At 38.7% G+C, this 16621-nt stretch overlaps 1 protein-coding gene across 7 annotated transcripts in view; it reads left to right on the top strand.

Moving 5' to 3' along the window:
• TRPM3 (transient receptor potential cation channel subfamily M member 3) overlaps nt 1–16621 on the top strand; it is a 416081-nt gene that overhangs the window by 313495 nt on the left and 85965 nt on the right. For all 7 annotated transcript variants that reach the window (XM_063180477.1, XM_063180478.1, XM_063180473.1 and 4 more), the window contains exon 8: nt 10036–10159. In XM_063180477.1, coding sequence (XP_063036547.1) covers nt 10036–10159 — 124 coding nt within the window. The remainder of the gene's footprint in view (nt 1–10035; nt 10160–16621) is intronic.

Raw genomic sequence — 16621 nt, 5'->3', positions numbered from 1 at the left:
CTTAGTGGCCCTGCTCAGACAGGAACAGCTTCTCCAGCCCTGGAGAAAGCTACCCTGCAGTATGTCACCACCATACAGGAGATTGTTTATGATGGAAAAAATTAATCTGAGGACCCCTTCTTTCCACCCTCTTGCAGAAGTTTGGCTGTGCTCTTGGTCTGTTTCTTGAATAGGTCTTTCCCAGGCACCAGTTAACGAGGACTTGGCCCTGCCTCATAAGGGATCAGTTTCAAATAAGGCTACAGGCATCCTAGATCAGCAGAGTAGCAGCATTTCCACTAGAAAATGCTGAAACTTTCTTGGTCCACAGCCTTGTGGCTGCCCTAACCTGTTCCTTACCTGACAGCCACAAGCACCCTCAGAGGGTTTCCAGGTGCTCAGCAATGATCATGGACTTTTCCTCTCAGAAGTTCCCAAATCATAACTCAGTCTGATGCCCAGACTAGAAAATAACAAATAAAGAGAAGATTTAACAATTTAAAAATATAAATCTCTAAACATTGAGCTCTAGACCAAGCAGTATTATGTATTTTAAAACTAAATGTGATCGTGAACTCATTCAACCTAAAACTCCTACTGGGAAGGAGATTGTTTTCCACAAATGCTTAAATCCATTTTATATTCAGGTTCACGCTTAGTACAGCATTGCATCTGTGATACATAAGAATGTGGCAGGTTTCACTGAATCTTTGAGAAGTTATTTCTCTGTTTTCAGTGACCTCACTGATAACACTTCACATAACCTTATTCAATATGCTTTATCCTTGTATTTATTATGTACATCTACCTTGTCTGTGTTCTGATGTCACCATAAAAAATACAGGAGGAGACTTAAATTAATGTATTTAAATGTAAATAAATGTGGCTTGTATGAAAGGCTTTTTACAAGGACCTGTAGTGACAGGACAAGGGGCACTGATTTTAAACTGAAAGAGGGTAGCTTTAGACTGGATATAAGTAAGATATTCTTCACTGTGAGTGTGTTGAGGGACTGGCACAGACTGCTGAGAGAATTCCAGCCCTGGAATTGTTCCTGGCCATATTGGATGGAGCTCTGAGGAACTTTGTTCAGTGAAATGTGTCCCTGCCCACGGCAGGGACACTGAAATTGGATGATCCTTAAAGATCCCCTCCAACCCAGACCATTCTATGATTCCATGAATTTATGGTGCTGTGGTTCTATTTCATCATCACAAACTCCTGCCTGTAGAAATGCAAGTTATAGTATCAGTAGAGGCAGAACATGCAATTTCTTACCTGAAACTCTCATATCTGGCTTTGTGAAAGGTATTATTCTGTCTTGCTTTGGTCTTGTTAATGTGGGGATGTCGGGGTCCCATTCCAGATTGTTTCCTGCATTATCGACCAACAAAATTACTCATTTTTTTCTGTTCACTTTGCACTAAATAGAATGCACAAACTATGAAATTTGCCAAACTAGCCAGTGGAAATTTCTATGTGTTCATCCTGGTTCAGAAAACATCAGTCTGGCATGTAGTGATATTTTCAATAATACTAGAAGTAAAACTCGAATACTATTATATTCATTAAAACATTTTATCCAAATGCATTAGACTTCAGCTACAAATTGAATCCATTTTCCCCAACTCTAGCCTATGTTTGAGTAGTGCTTAGCACTATGAGGAGAATATCAAATAATTGCCATGTTAACTGAATTCAGCTAACAACTTTTTCTTTTGGATATAATCTAAGTAGGTTATACAAAACTGTGTTTATTAAACTCTAAATCAAGGTAGTACATTTAAGTTGCATGCAAAGTTTAATTCTGCAGTCTCTGTGTAATCAGACTATCAAATCAAAAGCCTGTTTTAATTCTGGCCACCTGTCAGAAGCAAGGTGTTCTCTGAGACACAGCATATCTTCCAGTTTCTATGGACTAGGTATCTAATTTAAATAATTGAAAACTTAGATCAGTAATGGCAGAAACAAACTCACTTGAATGTTTATATTATGCTTATTTTGCACAATCTTAAATTCTAACTCACAGTAGCCCAACAAAGATTAATCTTCTACACATAAAAATGTGTGTCCATCTACTAAGCACTGCTGTGAGTTCTGTGAGCTTTTAAATTAATTTGAAAGTTTGTTTCCACGGGGAAAATAACTATGTCTGGAAATGACAGAGAAAAAATACCTCTCTCTGCTTGAGTTTTGATCAGTGTTGTGCCAATCCTTCCATTTAAAGAAATCCTTTAGTGCATTGAGCTGTTGCCTATCTGCCCGACAAGTCCTTTTGTGTGGGTTTCAAAGAATTGTGCAGTGCCAGCCCTTCCTCCTTGTTAATTATTCTTCCTAGAACATTCCACATAGCAGAAAAATTCATGATTTCTTATATTAATGGAGGTGTGGTGCAATGCCAATGCCTGGTGCATCTTTGAAAGGACAGGAGACAAGCTTCAATCTGCCTTTTTAAAGCCTAATTGTAGGCTTTTCTCATGACAAGGTAGGCATTTCACTCCCGTAGGACAGTCTTTGGGTGGGAGTTTTCGCTGTGAGCGCGGCCCCAGAGGAGGAGGAGGCTGCCAGCAGGGCCCAGAGCGGTGCCCGCGCTGCCCCGCGGAGGAGCCGCCTCTCGCCCTGCGCGGCGCCGCGCGCGGGTGGAGCGCACCCTGACGGAAAGATGTCTTTGGGGCAAAACCAGCTTGCGGGTCTCATTGTCTCATCTCTCTCGTTGAAGTTGCAGGGGAAGGTAAGGCACGTGTGCGGTTGTCCACATGTGCAGCTGAATTTTTAGCATTTCAAGTGTCAGATGCGCAGAACTAACACGGGGGGAGGGTTTAAGTTTATTAGGACTTTAATATCAGAAACTAAATTTTGGTTCCTTGGTCTGGAAAAGTCTGTAACAGAGTTTTAAGAATTCAATAGGTGGCTACATTTCAGTACAAGTAAATAAAATTCTCAGAAGTAATTTAGTAGAGCTGAGTAAATTCCTGGTACCTTTTACATTTTAATGACAAACAAGCTATGTCCACAGTATAACTTTAATAAGAAGGCATCTTAAATGCAACATTCCCCATGTGGTAAATTGGTAGAATTATTTGCTGCTTTTCACAATTGGCCTTGATTTAAAGGTCGGGATTTTCAGGCTCTGAAGCACTTATTTTTTCTTTTACTTGAAAATATGATGAACAGCATTGAGGAGTAAGAACATAAGATCAATCATAAAAATGTAAATTTAGTCTCTACTAAGCCCTAAGTGAATATCTTCATTGGTAGTAAATCTCCTTCACATACAGCTGGAGTATTTTGGATTGTATAATCAAGGATGGATGCCTTTTCATTTCATTTACCTGCATAAAAGCAAAAGCTGAAAGTAAAATAAATGCAAACTGCAACTTTATAGGAATGTTTTGAAGCTTCTAATTCTCAGAGATTTTCTTCTTTATTATATACTGAATTTAAAATCAGAGAAACAAAACACTAGGTTAGAATTGTTGTCACTTCTTAGAAAAATATTTCCTTACTGAATGAGAAACTACTTGCAGTATTGGAATGCAGTCTCCAAGTTGAAATTATACCTCATTACTACTCTATCAGTTCTACTCCTGCAAGCAAGAGACTCTTAAGAGTTCAATTTAATGCCATAAAAATTTGCTTCTTGCCTAATGTTTGCAAGGAAATATCAAACATTCTCTGTACTTTAAATGAGCATCCTCATATGAGAATCATTAAAGATTGCCTTTGGACTGATCTTTCTCTGGATCTGTGGTGGCATAGTTTTAGGTTTCAAATCTGAAGATTATTTAAATCCCTTTTTGCTTATACGCAAAATACAGGAATTTTTCACCTTGAGCAAAAGGGATCATAATGTATGATATGGTTCTTCAGTATCCCCGAAGGTCTGTACCACATCACTGGAAATCATTGATCCAAATCATGTCATGAATTAATTTGTAAAATTATGTTCACATTACATATTTTTATAACATTACTTTTCTCTTGTAACAAAGTACTTTGCAAATCAAAACCGGGACACAAGAAAGTCTATTTGTTGACCTTGGGAGGGTCAATATATTCATCTCTCGTTTGGTGAGGAAACAGCCATTCAATAAACTGTGGTCAGGGAAAAATTATGTAGAACAACTACCAGTGCAGGTCTGCAGTGAAAAGGTGATTCTTCATGAAAGCACACAGAAATCATCCATGTTTGAATACAGTGAAGGAATAATTACATAAAATTTATTTTATTGCAAATAATAATATAATAATAATTTATTTCTTACAAATAATTTATTTTCTGTCTTTTCACAAACAATGATATGCAAAACGTGTGAATTTGAAAATGTGTAAGCCAGTCCTGCAAAGTTGCACAACTTATTTGTAATCCACTGGAAAAAAATATGAGTAGAACCTCTGGTCAAATTTCTTACATAAGATGTGATTTGTCTAGAGTGCAAATTATAACTAAAACAAAAAATCCCCTAAGCTTCCTAAAAGGAAGGGCAGGGAATACTTTTCATATTCCACTGATATTTTATGGATATATTTACCTTGGGAAAAAAATACTTCAAAACTGAAGAGTTAGAAACCGATTATGTGCAATTCGTTAAGTGAATTGTATTATTTAAAGACATTTCAAAGCATTTTGAGAACAATACATTTTTAAAAATCTATGATGGAGTTGCATTTTGAAAGTGGGCTAGTGCATAATCTTTTTAACTCTCTAGTATATTGTATGATTCCAGTACTAAAAATCTTTGAGGAAAAAGAAAGTTAAACAAGTTAGTTGGTGGGCTACATGCCAGATCTTTCTCCAATAATCACTACAAAATCATATGCCATGAGTTTGAAAGATTAAGTGAAATGTCTCTTGTCTCCTCAAATATTGAGCATAGCTTAAAAATATTAATTCTTTCTGAGGAGTAGGCCAAAATGTTGTCATCAGTCTTCTGCATCAACCAAAGCAATGAAGAAAGTTTTGCTTTACTGTTTAATCATCCAGTATGTCTCGGACAGAAACAGAGTATAGCCTTTTTAACTTTGTCAGTTCAGGTTTTTGAAGTGGCCTTTCCTGATTGATCCTAAACAATAAATCATAATAACATAGAAAAGTTTCGATTGGAAGGCCTCTTTAGAGGTCATCAAATCTGACTCCCCTGCCCTGGGCAAGCTCATTTTCAAGTAGATCAGGTTGTTCAGAGTCCTCTCTGACCAAACTGTGAACATTGCCAGGGGTGGGGCACCTACCAGCTCTCTGGGACACCTTTTTCACTGTTTTATCATTGTTGTAAACAATCTTGTTGTGAGCATCTTTTTATTTATACCTAATCTAAATCAACACTCCTTTAGTTTTAAAAACATTATTCTTGTTCTATTACAACAGGCTCTGCTCCTATGTCTGTCCCCATCTTCCTTACAGGCACCCTACAAGTGCTCAAAGGCTTTAATAATGTTTCCTCAGAGCCTTCATTTCTCCAGGCTGAACATCCTCAACTCTTTCAGCCTTTCCTTACAGGAGAGGTGCTCCAGTTGTTTGATCAACAGCAAAGCCTCCTTGGACCTGCTCAAGCAGGCCCATGTCCTTCCTGTGCTGGGAACCCCAGAGCTGGATGCAGCACTGCACTGGATTCTCATCAGAGCAGAGCAGGGGGACAGAATCCTCTTCCTTGCCCTGCTTTGCCCACAGGGCTTTGCGTGAAGCCCAGGACATGATTGTTTTACTGGGCTGTGAGTGCACACTGTGGGCTCTTGTCCAGCCCTTCACGCAGCAGGGCCCCAAGTCCTTCTCCAGAGGCCTGTTTGTGATCTGTTCATCCCTCAGCCTGTGCTGCTCTAAGGTGCTGCCCCAACACAGGCGCAGGCCTTTGCACTTGGCCTTGGGAGTTGTCAGATACCTCAGCCTTTTCTTTGTACATCACTGTGAGTTTGTAAGCCTTGCTTACCAGATGGGGTAAGTGCTTTCTTCAACCTTCCTTTTCTCATTGACATACCTGTAGAAACCCATCCTGTTATTCTTATTCCTTGCAGAGTTCAGCTTCCTATTTGTCTTGGCTTTCCTCACCCCATCCTGCATAATTGGGCTGTGTCCCTAAACTCTGCCCAGGTTACCTGTACCTTTTTCACTGATAGTGCATTTACTGCTTTTTTTTGTTTAACCAGCAGGTCTCCACTCCTCCTTGGTGATCTCTTGCCTTCCTTGCCCTACTTCTTTCACATGGGGATGGCTCATTCTTGTGCTGTATGGAAAGTGTCCTTAGAAATATGACAGCTCTGTTCAGCTCCTTGAGGGCAATTTCCCAGGGCAGCTCTGCTGCCCAGAGTGCCACCTCCCAGAGGGTCCTATTGACTAACTCCTTGAGCCCATTCAAGGGCTTTTTGTTAAAATTCAAGATCCTGACTTTTCTGGAAAGCCATACAGTTCAGTTCTGATAATCTGATGTGTCAAAACTATGGTTGGCATCTTCTGAAAACAAACAAACAAGCGAACAAAACATACCCACACACTCTTAGATGACAATTATGAGTAAATTTTGGTTCTGAAAATAAATGTAAATGTATATCGCTCTACTTTAGATGACAGATTTTTTACATTAGCTACCTAAATTCTATCAGCAAGCTAGAATCTCTGGGAAAGAAGAAAAAGTTGAATAGATCTGGACTGGTAGGATAATGGGCATGTCTTATACATTTATGGAATGAAAGAATAGTTTCAAACTACATGAGGAAGAAACAGAACAGGTTACATGGTTTTTTTTATAGCACATTTTGTTTAGGCAGGACCAGGACTCTTTCCATGTCAAGTAAGTGGAATTCAGAGAATCATGCCATCAAAATGCCCCAGAGAGGATTTTACTGGCATGTTGCAAAATATTTTTAGAACTGAAGTCTGCTAGAAAGATGATAAAAATACTATCTTTTACTGACACTATTCAGTCTATGCTGACTTTGATGGAAGTCATAAGTGTAGTGTTTGTCTGGTAAAGTGGGCCCATCTCTTTTTCTGAATCTAAGACTAGAAATCCTTGCTTTTAAAAAGCATGAATTTAAGGTGTGTGTGTAAGAAATGTAGTGGTGTTTGCAAAGGAGATAAGTCATCCCCCCACCTGCAAGTCACAGTTGTTTTCCTCACAGTACTCTGTGAAATTACTTGTTTAACACAAATTGGATTTCGTGTCTGCCTCACAGATTGAGTCTTTAATAGCATGGAACAGTTTGTGTTTGTCCTGGCTGGACTACACAATTGGGAACTTTGATTTGATATCTTCTAACATTTATAGACTCCCAAGGAATAAAAGTGATACATTCTTGATATAACTGATTTCAGTGCAAACAAAGCTATGATTACTTTACTGGAAAGATTGCTGTTTTGTTTATGTTTTTGATTATAATCACTTCAAGTTTTTGATCTCACAAAGACATTGAATAGGCTTGATGTAGATTTGTAGACCAAGGAAATGTTAAAGAAAAACATTTAGTGAGAGTAGAAAACTGCATAAATCAAATTATGACTACAGGAAGTTTCTGAGCAGCAGTACTTCAACAGATGTTTCACCCTGTAGTTAAGGAAACACTTATTAATTTTTTGGGTTTTTTAAATGCTGCATCTTTCACATGAAGTTTGCTTTTCTTGCTGCTTAAACTGATGCTATTATAGAGTTTCTGAGAGCTTTAATTCAAGAAAGAAAAGTGATGGTTGCTGAGGATACAATTCTGCTTTCACTCAATGCAACTTTCTCTTGCTTTCTGTGTGAGTTGGCCTGAAAGAGAGACAATTTCTGAAATGAAATTTCAGATTTGGATTCTACACATTTTTTAAGAAAAATTAGCAGAAACTTTGGAAATGTTTTCTGAAATTTTTGAGATTCTTCCAAGTCCATGTATTTTTTCATATACTTTTCCCACTCTTTCCTATATTTCACTTTCATATGTCATTTCCAAGAAAATCAGTTATTTATATGAAAATATAAATAGCTGTTTAGGTTCACCTGGTGATGTTTTTAGGAAACTCGTTCATTGCGAATAACCTCTTTTTTCTTTCTCCATTTGAAGGGTGGAAAATTGCATAGTTCTGGTCTACTTATAAATACAGTGATAGCACCATTTTGTTTAAATTTGATCAAAGCAAATTTCCAACACCTTCTTTTCAAGAGCCTAAAATCAAAATTTATATCAATTATGACCTACTAGCCTGCAACTCAAAGTATATTAGTGCTTGTCCGGGTATCTGTCTTTCCAAGCTGATTCTCTTCACCACGGAGTCCTACATTTCTTCTTGTATTCTTGACATCGGGTTTCGTGTCCCCATGTGCTTGCAACATCCTTGCTTCTGTACAGGAGGTCAGGGTTATCTCTCTTACAATTCCCTCACAGCAAGTCCTCTGCTGCCAGCTCCAGTGCTGTCCACCAAGGGAGCTGGAAGTTGTAACTCATCAAGTGTGGCCTTTTTGTGAGGGAGGCAGGTCGTGCTCCAGGGAACGAGTGGGCTTACATGCTGCCTAATGCATGAGCAGTAGATGCAGGGTTGCCACCTGTCCAGCATCCCCGGAAATAGGACATCCAGGCGCCAGACTGCTCCCAGATGAAAACAGGAAGTGCAGAGGAAGACTTACTGCTCAGAGGGAGTCTGTGATAGAGTAGAAGACAACAGAAGAAGCCAGGCATGGAAAGAACAGTGATCCGTCCACACACCATGGTCTAAAATCCCATGTAAACTCATTTTAATCCAAACACATTGACATATGCCTTCCAGGCTTCTTTTTGAAGCCAAAGTTCAGTTCAACAGGAATATTTACTGCCAAAATCAAATTCATGTGGTAGAGAACATATGCATTCCATATGTCAGATCTTCTGTATACTTCCACGCACTTCTCTCTGATTCCCATTTGTTGTCTCTTCTAACAACATGTCTGCTGCAGGTATAAAGACTAGATAATTAAATCAGATTTGAAAATCAGTGGTGTAATGAATATCCTGCAGTCTCATTTGTGCCTCTTCACTGCAGTAGGCCAACAGTGTGCAAAATGAAGGATTTGGTCATTGTTCTCCCAAAGCAGCTGCCCTAAGCTAACAATGGCTTTTAGCTACCTGATATTTCTCTGCAGTTGCTGCAGGACTAAATATGTTTTTATCTTCTGGCCTAAAGTATGAGACATGAAGGTTCTCTGATTTTCACTCCACTGGATGACTTATCCCATAAAATATTTCAATTTGGCTAATTTAAAACATTGAGATATAATTTTTAAGTGAGAAAACTGCTGTAGTATAGAAGCATCAAAGGATACATGTTCTAAATTAAATTAAATCCCACTATTTTGTAATTTTGACATGGAGAATTGAAATGTTTCATCCAGAAAAGTCCTGAGAAATAGATTTTTTTTAATGAAGAGGTAGGCAGTACTTCTATTTCATATACTATTACTATTTATTTCTGCTGTTAGGCCACTTTTAGCAAGTTCTGGCCTTAGCATTGAGGAGAAATATAAAATGGGTTCTCTTGAGCTTCAGAAAGATCAACATGGCCAAACAAAACGTTTTCTTTGAGTGGAGTGAGAAACAGAGAAATTTGTTTGTTTGCTTATGAGGTCTTGTGTAGCATCTATAGTGAGTTGACATTCAAACTAAAATCAAAACCACTAACAACAAAAATGTTTCCAGTTTCATAAAATTAAATACAAGTTGAATTTTTCTAACTCACTGATAGAAAGGAGTCTTCGGTTCACTTAAAAGTGTTGGTCTCCCTCAAATTCAGACTGTCAGTGTGGTTCTTGTTTTTGTTAGAAAATCCCACTGAGCTGATAGTTTGAATGACCTTCTGTCATGCAATATGTGGGAACTGGTATGAAAACTTTGTAGATGAGGGACCTCAGCACAATCAACATTTTCTCCTAGAACAGTGTTTTCCAATTTATCTCTTATAGTTTCAGCAATTCCTGAGCTTGAAACCTGCCCAAAACAACCTCCAGTGATCTGTTGACTCTTATTTTTTTGACCTTTGTCCCTGAAAACAGTTGAAATGAAGTTACAGTGTTCACTCATGTCTGTTTTTTTACTTAATCTTCTCTTTTTAAATTTCAGACTGATCAACGAGTCTTTGAGGGACCAGTTGCTAGTTACCATCCAGAAGACTTTCACATACACCCGAACCCAGGCACAGCACCTCTTCATTATCCTCATGGAGTGCATGAAGAAGAAGGAGCTGGTATGTTGAGTTCAATGCATTCTTTTGGTCAAGTCTTTTATGTGCCTGTTGGAAGGTATCATAAATCTGATCTCTGTTTTCCAGACTCTAAAGTGATATCATGCTGACTTTTGTTTACTCAATATTTTTGCATTTAAAGTGACTAATGCAACAGATCTGTTCCCTTTTGTAAATTCCTCTACGCTTCATCTGACAGCATAGAATGTAGCTAGTAGGATATGGATATTACTATTTTTCAGTCATCCTCAGGCACATCATGACTGCAGTTCTACTTCGTGTGACTACAGAAAGCAGAAAAGTCATAATTATGCATTTGTCCCTGGAATTGTATTTTAAAGACACTGTGGGGTTGCAGAGGTACCAGGAGGGCTCTTACCTTACTGTGGGGATACATGGCATGAAATGAAAGCAGCTTCTCTCTGAGGCTCATGTACTGCCGTGGCAAGGCTACCCTTGAACACATCCTTGTATTCTCTTGAAGAGTACAAGATCTTTTAGCAGTTTCTTGGAGATCAACAAGGCTGCTTTTGCAGGAATATTTTTGAAGAAAAAGCACATTGAAAAAATTTGCGATTCTAATTTTTATCTGTCACAAACTGACTGGGGATTTCATCTGTCACAAACTGACAGGACAGACATGCTCAAATTTTATAACTTAATCTGTCTTCTAAGGTTTGGGTTTGATTCACATCACAGCTGCTGGGAACTCCAGGTTGATGATAATGCTGTAAAGTGAATTTTCTGTAACATTTCTGATCCACTGATCAGAAAGAGTGATTTTTTTAGGGCAACAGCATTAATTATTTTGTGGCCATTTCAGTAGTAGTAGTAACAGTAGTAGTAGTAGTGGTAGTAGTATAAGTAGTAGTAGTAGTAGTAGTAGTAGCAATAGTAGCAATAATAATATATAATTTTAATAATAATAGCACCTACTTGTAAACCACTGTTCTGCATATAGACATAAAAAGCATACCTATAGATAGAAGATAAAAGAAAAGAATGAGGAAGAGAGAGAGGAAGGGAGAGACGAACACAAAGGCAGGAACAAAAATGGAATGACAGATAGAAAGCAGAGGCAGATGTTGAATTATCTAGACTAGAAAAATGCAATTCTTGATTACTCCAGGCACCTAAGTCCAGAAAAGGTTGTCAGGCTTTGAACAAACCCTGCTACTGAGAAATAACTGAAGATTCTGTCCACAGTATTCACATTGAGATTTTTAGTCCAAGCAAGGCTGTGCATTTGTTACAGTTTTTTTTGCAGATATGCAACATCTGTAACCACTGACATTCTCCACCTACTAATCTTGTGAAGAGTTATTAGTGAGGAGATGGTGTGCCCAAAATTAAGTATTCTGAATTTGAATTTGTAACACTAGCCTAACTATATGTAAATATAATACATTATAACAGTTGTTTCTGTCTAGTACCTAAGTTGCACTCAGGTAATTCCAACATCTGTATGCTAGGAAGATTTTATGTCTCAGGTGTGGTTGCTAGGCTAATGGTCCTGTAAAACTCACAGCCTCCTGTATGTGTGTAAAAGAAAGGTGGTGCTCATGGTGCTGCAGACAGCATGACCAGAGGAAATGGATGAACTTGGGGTTGTGAAGTACTTCCAGGGGTGAATGGTGACTTCAAAGATGTCCTTTGTTCCTGCAAAGCTAGATGCTTCACATTGCCACATCTGTCCCAGATTTTGTCCTTCCTCAAGCTTGACCCTCTGATTTGGTTGTTGACTTAAGATCTGCTTGATGAGCTGATCTTCATTAGTCTGATCAACTCCTGAAAAAATAGAAGGAAGATGCAACAGATTGTCTCAGAGAGCTCAGCAGCAGATAGATTGATCTAGCTATTTTCTCTATGTTCGTGGTCAGTGTGCCTGCCTATCTGATTCTGTAGCTGCTGGATTGATAGAGAACAAACTAGACAGTGCCGGAGAGGCTTGTCCTATTTCTGTGTGCCACTAAACAATTGAGTGCAAACAGGGTGCAGCCAGGAGGATGCTCGTAAAGTACATCAATACAGATGAATCACAGATGAGGAGAACGAACATAAAATGCAAGTAACAAATGCAAGGAACAAAAAGCTTTCTTGGAAATAATTTTTCCTTCTCTACATGCTTAAAATATGTGAAAAGTCTGGCATCAGTTGTTATAAACAAAAATCTGCCAATTTTTTTGTGAAAAAAAAAAAAAAGGGTTGCAAAACCAGTCGGACTAGTTGCTGGCAAGGTGAAGTTCTACCTGTTTGTTATTGTAATGACCGGTCGTTTTCGCTAATTCCCCCTTTTGTGTTGGTCAAGCCTGCCTGGGGCTAAATTGTACTTCTCCCCAGACAGTGAGTGGAGGGGAGGCATCAGAGTGATTGCAAAATAACCTCGGGATCAGCATGCCATGGGAACCTCATCAAACTTACCAAAAAGACGCCAAAAACAACGAGCCAACACAGAATTTAGAGATCAGAGTGACGTGTAGACGTGAGGAGCAGAGTGCTGAGCCTGCAGAGACCTGAAAACCTTTGTTGCCCCTCACCCTGAGCAAAGACCTCATCTGAAAGCAAGACATCGAGCCGGGAGTCACTGCAGAGTTGCAAAATCGGGGTGACATCCTAGTGCTCTCGTGAGGATGGGACCCCCCAGTTCTGACCTTAGCGAACAAAGCTGTGCATGTTCTCCTTCCCTAAGTCACGACGGAGACTGCACACCTGTCAAGCTTCCTAACCCTGGGCTGATCACTTTTAATAAAGGCATTAAAAGGAGAAAAATTCTCCTGCCCCGTTTATTTCATCAGTTATACAAATCTGATGCAAGTGTTGTAGCCAGGGAAAAAGCATAATCATAGCAAAAATTACCTCTTTTCTCAGATCATGAGATTTTTTCAAGCTCTGACATCTTGGATTTCCCTCTTAAATAATGATCTCTGAATTGTACGCCCAGAAAGTAATAATAATAATAATAATAATAATAATAATAATAATAATAATAATAATAATAATAATAATAATAATAATAATAATAATAATAATAATAATGGTAATAAGTGTATGTTTCATTTACTTGATTAAGTTTAAATTTTCTGTTGAATTAAAGCTGAAGTACACTCGATGAATGATAGTGAGGCCCTAGAAGGGGAGTGATCTAGGTGTGTTAGATTTGCAAGACAGAAGAATTTTAACTTCTCAATTCAATGAATAATTTTTATGAAATTGCGTGCTTATCTGACTTGACATTACAAGCATCCCAGTTTTGTTCAGAAATGTATTTGGACCAAGGTACTTAATGTGGGCTAAGGTATAAAAATCTATTTAAAATGAAGTAGACTACACATGTCTGTGTACATATAGCTGTAGATGACAAGGGTAGGATACTATTTTATAGCTTATTTATGGAGATTCTTTATTGTCATATTTACATGTAATTCTTTTAAAAAGATTCTGCCAAGACCTATTTTATGCTAAAATAAGAGCATGAGGGGTCACCACATCTAAGTAGTCAGAAAGCAGGTTAGGAGACTCCACTTCAAGACATCTCTGAAAAACACATTGTGTTGGGTAATAGCTCAGAAGTCTGTTTTCAGCTTTCAAAGGAGTATTTACTTCTGTCTCAATAAAAAAATTTGTCTTAGTATTTTCCCTTAAAGATAGTAAATCTGGTGTCTGAGTTTTCTGGCAAATACAGGCTGCTCTGCTCTTTGGAAACACTTAATTTTGCAGCTAGGACTGGCATGTTGCTGGAGTGATTTTTCCACAAATCATTATGTGAATTTCTCAGAAGCCAGAATGCATTTTCCAGCAAGCTGCATGGGTCTGTCTGTGGAGCCTCATTGGGCAGCCACTGGAAAGGCCACTTTGTCAAGCCAGAAAGGTCTGTGTCCTTCAAAACAACCAGACTGTGGCAGTGAGAGATGTTTGTCATAAAACTAATTATTCCAAAATAGTGTTTTGAGAGTAAATACACCTAATCTTTTATTCATTTAATAGAAAATGGAAATTGTTGTGAATCAGGATAGGTCCCATCTAAACACCTTAGTAATAAAAGGTGGCACATTAACTCCAGCAGCAATGTGCCACCTGCTGGGTAAATTTGTTTTCTTATTACTACCATGGCCATTTTCCACTTAATTTGTTTCCTTGAATAGTTGAAGTTTCAGTGACTACATTAAGCAAACTGATAGCATCATTGCCTGCTACTGCATTACAAGGAGGAATTGCAAAATAAGGAGTGTGGTCGGTGGGCATAGGTTTGTGTGCATGCATTCATTCATGGAACACATTTCCACCATGAGGAAAGAGATCCAATTTAATTAATTTCCTACTAAAAGAAAAAAAAAAAAAAATCCCGTCTCTAGCTCACAGCAGCAAGTAATAGATATTTTCCTCTTGCCTCTAGTGTTCCCTGTTGTTCCTGTACCACAGTGTATGGTTGCTGTGGCAATCATGATGGCTGCTCAGGGACAGTGCGAACCTCACTTCAGCTTTGTGCTGCTGATGGGTATGGCAGTAGGTAGTTCCAGATGACTGAATGTGCAACTTGCAGTTCTGGTGCTGTCAGATTGAAACAAAGGAGGTGTCATGCTGTAGTAACTGAGCACATTGCGCTGAGATCCAGACTACCTGCATCATGCAGGTGCTTGCTATTTATTGTGCTTTTATGTCAAACAGAGGTGGATCCCCATTTTCCCAAAATACACAGTGCATGAGAAAGTTGCCTTCCATGGCCAGTATTCAAATGCCAATATTGCCACACTTTTGTAGGGCTTTGACTCCTCTTAATTACTTACACAAAGTACTGGGAAGCTGTTGAGTCATTGTTGAAAAAAGTTGTTTGATTTACTCTGAGCAGTGCATGGGGTAAAAAAAACCAAGATTCTTGGGAAGCTCAATCTCAAACTTTTACTTGGAAACTTTAGAACTTTTAAGGTAGAATAAGATACTTGGCTAATTTTAAAATGTAGCAGTTTTGGTTAGAAATTCAACAGTGTAAAAGCATAAAAATTAACACTTAAGAAAATGTATAAAGGAAAAGAAAGAAAAAGAGAGGATAAGATTAGAAAGGTGTATATTCACCGCCTGTGGGTCCAAAGATGAGACCTGATTGTTGCAATTTCTGTGTCTGTTGGTTGAAGTGATGTTCGCAGCCTCGATCCATTGGGGCTGGGGGAAGGCCATGCAGCACAAAGTCCAGTGGGTTGATGCTACACTCGGGCTCCGTGGGAATGCCCTACTCCTCTGCTGGAGTAGGGAGTTTTACACAGTAATGCAGTACTGTGGATCAGGGGACACAACAGCATTACAGCTGCCTTTTAATTCGGTGTAGTTGAGTCAATTATCAGAAAGGATGAGTACCTTCAGGCTATGTGGGAAGCTGAGCCACCTGTGTAAGGACATTGGCATGATAAAAAGAACTATCCCACCTCGCAGGATTTGCCCCCTTTCAGCCTCTTCCCTTATCTTGTTCACCACTCAGCTGTAGTGTCTAGAGTTGGGTGTGCACCCGCTTTGCAGTCACTTGGAGCATCGTCAGCAAAGCATCCTCAGCTTTTACAAATGGTTGTTTGAGTCATCAACATTCCAGCATTTCACAGTGATTTAGCAGTTTCTTCTCTGCATGGACTACCAATAAGGCTTTGCTGATCCTTGATGGCTTCAGATCTGCGTGACTGAAAAGGCTACTGTAGCCAACCTCTCCGTGTTTCTGGAAGAGTTTATACAGGGAAGAGTTTGACTTGATCATATACTAGCTGCAAAAAACGTTGTGCCTTTCAGCTGGATGTGCAAGCTCAGCGAATTCACATGCTAATTAAATGCTGGCTGCAACTGTTTATTAGCATACACTTTGATCTGAATTAAATATTAGCTAAATAAGATGGACTTTTAAGAATTTACTGGCATATTGTCGCTTGGTTTCTTTGGCCCTTCCCAGAGGTTAGAAGTTCATTTAGGTCTGGTTTTTTTAAGAAATTTTTCTTCAGAAATAATTTCAATAAAATGAATAAAATCATAAAATCATCATAAAACAATAAAATCATTTCAGCTAATGTTTTTTACTCACGTCATTCTTTTCTCTTAGAGAGGAATTTGAAGAGGGTTTGGTGTCTTCTCAAACAGTAAAAGTCAACTGTAGCTCTTGCAGCATAGTGCCGTGAACAGCATATAATTTGGCAACAGGCATTTGGAGCAGGAAAGCATCATGTAACGGCTGGCCTGCTGGTTGCTAAAACAGCTCTCATTTCTCCCATGGAAACTCAGTGAGATTTACAGCATAAAGTGGAATGCAGTTTGTCCTCTGTGTCCAAACTGATGTGCCAATCCACTTCAGAAATGACTGTGACACTCTAGTAATTTTGGAGAAGGTTAAACCTCTCTATCCAGCCCATACAAATCAATAGGATTAATCTAGTACTTAAGTTCTACCTCTGTAAGTGTTAAGATAATGAGTAGTGGTTTTTAATTCTGCAAACC

The sequence above is a fragment of the Melospiza melodia genome, chromosome Z (genome assembly GCF_035770615.1).
Source record: "Melospiza melodia melodia isolate bMelMel2 chromosome Z, bMelMel2.pri, whole genome shotgun sequence".
Classification (NCBI taxonomy): Eukaryota; Metazoa; Chordata; class Aves; order Passeriformes; family Passerellidae; genus Melospiza; species Melospiza melodia.
The sequence above is the reverse complement of the archived record's forward strand: the minus strand, read 5'-3'. Positions and strand labels throughout refer to the sequence as shown.